The sequence below is a fragment of the Tachyglossus aculeatus genome (assembly GCF_015852505.1).
Source record: "Tachyglossus aculeatus isolate mTacAcu1 chromosome 12 unlocalized genomic scaffold, mTacAcu1.pri SUPER_6_unloc_3, whole genome shotgun sequence".
In the NCBI taxonomy this organism is placed as follows: Eukaryota; Metazoa; Chordata; class Mammalia; order Monotremata; family Tachyglossidae; genus Tachyglossus; species Tachyglossus aculeatus.
The window spans coordinates 1,289,569-1,298,920 of NW_024044830.1; the positions used below are offsets into that span (position 1 = coordinate 1,289,569).

General features: G+C 47.4%; 1 protein-coding gene across 1 annotated transcript; it reads left to right on the forward strand.

Moving 5' to 3' along the window:
* Positions 1–339: 339 nt before the first annotated feature.
* Positions 340–9,142, forward strand: LOC119921553 (olfactory receptor 14K1-like). Its single transcript, XM_038741688.1, has 7 exons — positions 340–357; positions 3,261–3,393; positions 4,165–4,276; positions 4,445–4,653; positions 4,737–4,775; positions 4,899–5,025; positions 8,794–9,142. Exons 1-7 carry the CDS (start codon positions 340–342, stop codon positions 9,140–9,142), a joined length of 987 nt encoding a protein of 328 aa, XP_038597616.1.
* The last annotated feature ends 210 nt before the right edge of the window (positions 9,143–9,352 follow it).

Below are 9,352 nucleotides of genomic sequence, written 5' to 3' on the forward strand. Positions count from 1 at the left end.
CGATAAATAACCCCATCTCCTTCCTAGGCTGTATCGCTCAGTTTTCCTGTGGGATCTTGTGTGTGGGTTCTGAGTATTTCCTTCTCACGGCAATGTCCTATGGCCGCTACCGCCGCCATCTGCCTCCCCTTACGCCGCGACATCAGCATGGACCGAGGGGCCTGTGGGAAGATGGCCGCCGCCTCATGGCAGAGCGGAGGACTGATTAGAGTGTTGTTTTCAGCTTCACCCTTCTCCATGTCCTTCTGCAGGTCCAGCATTGTCCCCCACTTCTTCTGTGACGTACCCGCTCTGCTGAAGATCTCCTGCTCCTAGGACCACGTTGCCATTGCTACGGACATGAGCATGACCACAAGGGTAATGTTAGCCGTTGTCTGCGTCATGCTCATCAGCATTTTCTGGGCCGTGCTGAAGATGACGGCCACTGAGGGCTGGGCCAAAGCCTTCTACAACTACCTGCCTCACCTCACTGTCGTCATTGCTTTTTTTCTCTACCGGGACTTTCGTTACCCTCAAACCACCCTCGGACTCCCCCTCGACGCGGGACCTGCTTGCGTCCGCGTTCTACCTGCGCCGTGGTGCCCCCCGCCCTCAACCCCATCATATACAGCCTGAAGAATAAAGATGTGAAATCTGCCCTGGTGAGCGTCCTAAAGTCTACCAGCTCCCTCTCTGGGATAAAATGTGTGTTTCTCCATGCCAATGATCTCAGCCGTTGTCAGAGGGATTGTCCAAGGATTTGTCCAGATTTACAGCCATTCTTTGGGTCTAAAAACATAGTCCCGACAGGGAAGATTTTCCTATGTATGCTGCTGTGGCTGAGAAGGCCCTTCTTCATGTTCAGGATTTAGAGATCTTTCCTTGATCCCTGTTAGATTTGCCTGGGAGAAATGCAAGGGACCCCTGTAGATTGTACGCTCCATGGGGGCAGGGAAAATGTAGACCAACTTTGTTGTATTGTACTCTCCCAAGCACTTAGAACAATACTCTGCACATAGTGAGCACTCAATGAATACCACTGATTGATAGATTGTTTTGTACAGTGCTCCGCACAGAGTAAGTGCTCAATAAATACCACTGACGGATTGTCTGATTGACTGATTGATTAATATCTGTATCCTCCTCTAGACTTGTAAGTATACTGCTCTAGACTTGTAAGCTCATTGTGGACAGTGAATGTGTTTGCGAACTCAGTTATACTGTACTCTTCCAAGCGCCTAGTACAGTGCTCTGTACAAGGAAAGTGCTCAATAAATACCCGTGATTGAGTCATCGATTGATTAATGCCTCTATCCCCCTCTAGCCTGTAAGCTCATTGTGGACAGAAAACGTGCCTACCAGCTCTGCATTACTGTACAATCCCAGGCACTCAGTACAGTGCTCTGCACACAGTAATCGCTCAATAAAGACCATGGATTGATTGACTGATTATTTGATGAGCTGGAGTGAGCAGGGACAGAGAAAGAGTGTATAGAAGAGGGTTCCAAGACCCAAAAGACACAGTTGCTATTTCTTCAATTTCTGGAAGACTGCTCCAAGTAACTCACAACAGTTCAACTGTATCAATCAACAGTTACCCTTAATCCTGATGTATGGTTTTACAGTCCCAATTCCTACCTATACGTAGATTACCAATTGTATATTTGCTTAGTAATGGCTCTAGTTCATCCTGTCATTGGTACACCTACCTGTAAATTCCTTACGTTCTCTGATGATAATAACTGGTGTCTACTCTCTTCATTAAATTGTGAACTCCCTGAGGGCAGAATGTGCATGTCTTCCTTTTTTTGGAATCTGTTAAGTGCTTATTATGTGCCAGGCGTACTATTAAGTGCTAGAGTAGTTACAAGATAATCCGTCAGTCAGTTGGTCAGTTGCATTTATTGAGTGTTTATCGTGTGCAGAACACTCTACTAGGGGTTTAGGAGAGTACAATAATACAATATAAAAGACGCATTCCCTGTCCACAATGAGCTTACAGGCTAGAGGGGAACACAGACGTTAATGTAAATAGATAATGTGTATGGGTATGAGTGCAATGGGGCTGGATGAAAGAAGGGAGCAAATCAGGATGGCACAGAAAGGAGTGGGAGAAAAGGAAATCAGGGCCTATTCAGGCAAGACGTTTTGGAAGAGTTGTGCCTTTGAAGGTGGGGCGAGTGATGATCCATCGGATAAGAAGATTCAGGGCACTGCAGCTCAGAGACAGGATGTGCGTGACAGGTCGGCAGCTAGATAGACTAAATCTCTGTGCAGTGAGTAGGTTAGCACTAGGGGAGTGAAGTGTGCAGGCTGGGTTGCAGCAGTGAGGTGAAATAGGAGGGGGCAAGCTGATTGAGAGCTTTAGAACCAATGATAAGGAGTTTCTGTTTGAATCGGAGGGTGGATCAGAAACCACTGGAGGTTCCTGAAGAGTGAGGAAACATGGCCTGAGCTTTTTTGTAGTAACACGATCCGGGCAGCAGAGTGAAGTATGGACTAGAATGGAGAGAGACAGGAGACAGGGAGTTCATCAAGGAGGCTGATGCAGTCATCAAGGCGGGACAGGATAAACGACAGAATTATTGTGGTAGCAGTTTGGATGCAGAGGAAAGGAAATTGTTTTATGTACTTCAATATTTAAGTACTAAGTCAATCAAATTGAAGTACAACAGAAGGGCAAGATATATTATTTGCAAATAAGGAGCTTACATTTTACAAAAGTTTTATAGGTGCTTGTGAATGCCTTAGTCCTAAAATAGATGGGAAAACGAAATTTAATTGAAAATCCTCCTGGATGAGGTGGGCTACCAAGAGGGACTTGGAAATGGGGAGAAATGAGGATTGGCAGGTTTGAAGAAGGGAATGTGCACCAGGCAGGAGTAAGGGCACAATCCAAGGGATGTAGGAAGGGAAGTTAAGAAAGAGACATGGTAAGAAAGTCTGGAGGGATTGGAGAGTGTGAGCTGGTGTGCAGTGGGAGAAGAGAATGGGTTGGTGAGAGAGGGAGAGCTGATTTAGGATGGTCTAACGGTCTTGGCCTGATATATCTCCAATCTCCAGAGTTGAAACGGAGACCAATTATTAATCACGAAAACGGAATGATGATGAGTCCATTGATGTTGTTCTAGGAAGGAGTCCAAGAGTGGGATCCACGTGAGACTGGGCAATTATTTAGGTTGAGACCACAGGTAGCCCACGATCCTGGCCTTCTGAGATTCTCGGTGAGTAAACTGTCTCAGTAAAGCTCCAGGCCCATCCTCCCATGGGGAATCCCTCAGGAAATAACCAAACCATCGTCTGAGGGGATGACACAGACATCCGGAGAGCCGAGAGGTGAAGAGTGGATCCTGACAGCCCCCTCCCCTCACCCAGACCTTTCTGTCATCCCCACCAGCATCCAGGACGGACGAGGTGAAGTGAGCCTCGATGCTCCCCAGGTCGATGCTCCCCAGCTCAGGACAGGCCCAGTGTTTTTGGAGAGGAGCAGGGAAGGATGAGGGGAAGGGAAGGGAAATTTCAATATAATCCCAGGGTATAACGGGAACTTTCCTGTTCTTTCTTAATAATAATAATTGTGGTATTTGTTAAATGCTTACCATGTGCCAACACCACACTCAGTGCTGGAGTAGATATAATATAATCAGATTGGACACTGTCCCTGTCCTGCATGGAACTCACCCTCTTAAACCCCATTTTACAGATGAGAAAATCGAAGAACAGAAAAGGTAAGTGACTTGCCTGAGGTCGCCCAGCAGGTAAACGACTGAGTCGGGATTAAGACCAAGGTCCCCTAGACTCCCAGAACCATCCTATTTCCACTAGGCTGTACTGCTACTCCAATTATGTAGAATTATGTGACCACAATCCTTGCAGATGTTTGCAAATGGAATAGACTTCTAGGAGTCAGGAATGGTCTCAGTGCCGTCCTGAACAAAGGCAGGTTGATTGGAGGAGATGAACAACCTGATTAGTGTTTAGTACAGTGTCTGGAACATAGTGAGCATGAAAAATTACCATATAAAATCCCGAGATTCCCTCCAACCCAAAGATTTTCTCCTCTCCTGTGCACTTTTCTCTGGAATATTATTCTCATCCGTATCTTTTCTAAATGTCCTTAGGCAGTCAACGTCAATTCCCAGAAAATGACCAATGTCACCGTGAAGACAGAATTCCTCCTCCTAGGATTCTCAGAGGTCCGGAATCTGCAGCTGGTCCGGGCCGCGCTGTTCCTCCTGCTCTACATGGTGGATCTGACAGGGAATCACCTCATCATCGCCGTCACAACCCTCTACTGGTGCCTCCACCCCCCCATGTATTTCTTCCTCAGGAAACCGTCTGTTCTCGACCGCTGCCTCATCTCTGTCATAGTTCCCCAGTCCATCCACAACTCCCTGACTGGCCGTAGATCCATTTCCTCCCTGGGCTGTGCTGCCCAGGTCTTCTTGGTGGTTCTGTTTGGCAGTTCAGAGATGTTCATCGTCACGGGGATGTCTTATGACCGCTACGTCTCGATGTGCTGTCTCCTTGGCTATGAGGTCTTCATGAACCAAGGGGCCTGTGGGAAGATGGCGGCCGCTTACTGGCTCACAGGGAATCTGTTTGTAGTCTTGCTTTCGGCTTCGACCTTCTCCCTGTTCCTCTGCGGTTCCCACGTCGTCCCTCAGTTCTTCTGTGACGTCCCTCCTATGCTGAAGATCACCTGCTCCGAGAAGCACATCGCCATTGACGCGACTGTAATTTTGGGGCAGCCTTAGCTGTCGTCTGCTTCATGTCCATTGTCGTCCTGTACGCACGTATCTTCTGGGCCTTGCTGAGGATGCCGACAATGGAAGGCCTGACCAAAGCCTTCTCCACCTGCCTGCCTCACCTCGTCGTCGTCACTGCGGGTGTATTTGCCCACTACAAGCCGCTTTCAGACTCCTCCTTGAGCGTCGACCTGTTGGTGTCCGGATTCTACACGGTAGTACCCCTGAGCCTAAACCCCCTCTTCTACAGCCTGAAGAACCGGGAAATGAAAGCCACCATGAGCAGGATCCTAAAAGAGTCACTCACCCAGCCTCTGCTCTGGGACAAAATGTCTCCTTCCTTGTGCAAATAATCTCACACCACCACTTAACCAAGGAATCATTCTTGGACCTAGCCAGATATTTAGCAGTCCTACTAGGTTCACAGAGAATGCTGGACGTTGAGGAATTGTCAGTGTGGGAGGGAGGCGGATAAGACTGAAGTAGTACTGACAGTCCAGTTTTAGGGAGGCATCATGGCCCAAAGGAAGGGGAGTCCCAGTAGACTGTAAACTCACTGTGGACAGGGAATGTGTTTAACAACTATGGTAAACTGAACTCTCCCAAGTGTTTAGTACAGTAAATCCAGTTTTGGGGTGGTTCTAATCCCTGCTCTGCCACTTGTCTTCTGTGTGACCTTGGTCTAGCCACTTAACTTCTCCGTGCCTCTGTTACCTCATCTGTAAAATGGGGATTAATATTGTGAACCCTGCGTGGGACAACCCGATTATCTTGCATCTACTCCACTGTGTTTAGAACAGTGCTTGGCACATAGTAAGTGCTTAACAAATACCATAATTTTTTAAAATTTTATCATGGCCTAAAGGAATGGGAATCGCTCTAGAGTGTAAACTCATTGTGAGCAGGGAACCTGTCTACCAACTCTGTTATATTGAACTTTTCCAAGTGCTTAATACAGTGCTGGCACCAGAGTAAGTGCTCAATAAATATGGTTGATTGATTGATTTGGACTTGAGTTCTATTGCCAGCTCTGCTACTGCCCTGCTGAGTGACCTAGGGGCAGTGACTTAATATCCCTAAAATCTCTCTTGCTCTTACACTCTGAGCCTCTATGGGATAGGAATTGTGTCTGTACTGATTCTTTTGTTTCTACCCCAGCACGTGGAACAATTTAGGCACACAACCTCTTAATAAATACAATAATGATATCATTATTAGCAATGACTATGAAAATATAATGATATGCTCCTTAGCATGACTCTGGGGGTGGGTATGAACGTTGGACAATGGGAAGAGGTATGGGAGAAGGAAATAAAGGGTGACTGCAGCCCCATCTGTGTTGTCAAATCCATCCTCTCTCATCAATCCATTCAATCCATTTTTCCTTCTTTCCATCCATCCATTCTTCCAATCATTCCTTTATCCATCCATCCATCCATCCATCCAGAGCACGAGCTTGGGAGTCAGAGGTCGGGTGTTCTAATCTCAGTTCCTCTACTCGAACGCCCTGTGACCTGGGGCAAGTCACTTCACTTCTCTGTGCCTCAGTTCCCTCATCTGTAAAATGAAGATTGAGACTGTGAGCACCATGTTGGAAAGGGACTGTGTCCAACCTGATTACCTTGTATCTACTCCAGCACTTAGAACAGTGCTTGGCACAGAGTTAATCGCTTAAAGAAGACCATACTCATTATTATTTTTGTTATCAATGGTATTTATTGACCACATCCTGGGTGCAAAGCAGTGTATTAAGCACTCAGGAGAGGTGAAAAGAGATAAAATTGCATTGTTCCTGCTCTCCAGGAGATTATGACCTAATGGGGGAGATAGACATAGAGTAAATTATGTAGAGGAGGAAGGAGAGAAGGGAAAGATGAGAAAGAGGATGAACGCTTGATTCAAGAGTACAGTTTACTTAGTCAGTATGAGCAGCGCTTAAACAGATTTGCAATCAGGACAAATCAGAAGAAGCAGCGTTGCCTAGTGGGTAGAGAGCGGGCCTGGGATTCAAATGCACATGGGTTCTGATCCCGGTTCCACCACATGTCTGCTTTGTGACCTTGGGCAGGGTCTCTTAATATATCCTTACCTCAGTTCCCTTATCTGTAAAATGGGGTTTGAGATGTGAGCTCAACAGTGAACGTGGACTCTGTCCAATCTGATTAGTTTGTGTCTACTCCAGCACTTAGTATAGTGTCTGATATATTGTAAGTGATTCACAAAGGCCATAAGAAAACGTTAATTGGCTGATTAACCGACAGATTGAGTGTCTCTGGTTTTGAATTAGACAAAGGTGATACTAATTACAGTGACTAAAGACTGTCGTTGAAAAGAGGAATCTTTGGGATGCTTAGATGTGGATGCCGCTGTTTCCACGGGAACCCCAAGGACCGGCACCATCACTGATGCAGAGACCGGACCCTTGTCTCTCAGGAGCCTCAGGAACCACGTGACCAGAGGGTGCTTGGCTTGTCCAGGCCACGAGGTCCCTCGGCAGGGCCCAGAGCCATGCTCTAGGGATCCCCCTCGGAACAGCTCCTGCTTTATTTACAGGGACAGAGCACTGCCTGGAGAGTTTCTTGGGGTCTGAAGGAGAGCATAGAGGGATTGAGAGCTCCTCTCTATTCCTTCCTGGCTGACCGAGCCCAGGAGTCTGAGGGGAAAGAGGGGACCAGCAGCCCCGCAGAGTTCAGCGACGTCCCACGCTGCCTCTGTGAGATTAACTCGGGGTGGGTGGGATGTAGGGGCAGGGGCGGACCAAGATGAGGATGGAAGAGATGGAGCCAATCTGTGGCCTAAGTTAGAGCTCAGAACAAGGCTGCGGCCACCAGTGGGGGAGGTGGGCTTGTAGGAGGGGAGGTGTTTTCCAGTTCAGTAACCCCCAATCATCACACACGTCTCCTCCTTCCTCCTCAAACCTCACTACCATGCCAACCACCCGCCGGGATACGGTGCTCCAGCACAATGTTAGCACTACGGACAGTCACTTCAGCCTTCAGTGAGTCCCAGAATCTCTTGCAGAGGGTAAATGACAAGTAGGGCTAAGAGAGTGTGACCAGCTTTGGACAGCTACCAGCACTATGAGAAATTCTTCCTTGTAAGAGTTATTCCCAAATGTTTGAAGGAGACAAATAGTAGGAAAGGTTGCAATCCCTGCCCTCAGAAACTTTCCAGTCTAACGGGCTAGGTTGACACAATATAATTTACTATCAGTCAATCAATATTGAATCATATGTAATGAGTGCTTACTGTGTGCACTAAGACCTTGGGAGAGTAATAATGATAATAATAATAATAATAGTAACAAGAAGGAGAATTATTGATAATAATAAAAGCAGTACTTGTTAAGCTCTTACTCTGTCCCAAACAGTGTCCTAAGCGCTGGGGTAGATACAGGTTAAGCAGGTTGGATGCAGTCGTTGTTCCACATGGGGAGCAACCCCCCCATTTAACCCCCCCAGTCTTAACCCCCATTTTACAGATGAAGAAACTCAGGCTCAGAGAAGTTAAATGACTTGCCCATGGTCACACAGCAGACATGAGGTGGAGCCGGAATTAGAACCCAGGTCCGTCTCACTCCTGACTCCCAGGCCCGTGCACTATCCACTTTATAATGTTATAACAGACACATTCCCTGTCCCTAGTTGAAGGGGAAAAAAAGGAACGGAAAGATGAATATGCCATGATTGCCTGTCATTTTACAGATGAGTAAACTGAGGCCCAGAGACGTAAAGCGACTTGCCCAAGATCCCACAGAAGCAAAGGGACAGAGGCAGGATTAGAACCCAAGTCTTCAGACTCCCACTAAGCTATGCTTGGGAGAGTACAATAGAACAGAGCTGTTAGATGTGTATGCTGCCCTAAAAGAGCTCACAGTGAGGAAGAGAACTTCTAGGCCCTTGCCTTTTCCACTAAATGAGGATGGAAATGAGTTGAGGTTGCCATGAACCAAGGGGCCTGTGGGAAGATGGCGGCCACTTCCTGACTCACCGGGAGTCTGTTTGGAGTCTTGCTTTCGGCTTTGACCTTCTCCCTGTTCTTCTGCGAGTCCCACGTCGACCCCCAGTTCATCTGCGGGAGCCCTCTCGCTGCTGAAGATCAGCTGCTCCGAGAACCACGTCACCTTCGATATGAGTGTTTCTATTGGTTCCTGTTTGGGTTTTGTGTGCTTGTTCTCCATCAAGGCATCATATGACTCCATCTTCTCCACTGTGCCGAGGATCCCATCAGCCGATAGTCAGTTGAAAGCCTTCTCCATCTGCCTGCCTCACCTTCTGGTTGTCACCGTGTTTCGTGCTATATCTGCCTTCGATCACCTCAAGCCACCATCAGAAACTTCCCCGACCCTGGACCTTCTGGTGTCCGTGTTCTACACCGTGGTGGCCCCCGCCCTCAATCCCTCATCTGCAGCCTGAGGAACCAGGACATGATGGCCGCCCTGGGGAGGATCCTTGGAGGGAATGGCTTCCGTTTTGGAGAGAAAATATTCATCTTCTGACTTGAATGATCCCAGTAGCGGTCAGGGACCTGATTTTTGTACCCAAGCGTGAGTTACCCAAATTTTCCCAAAGGAATCAATAAATCCATCAATAAATCATATTCATTGAGTGCTTACTTTGTGCAGA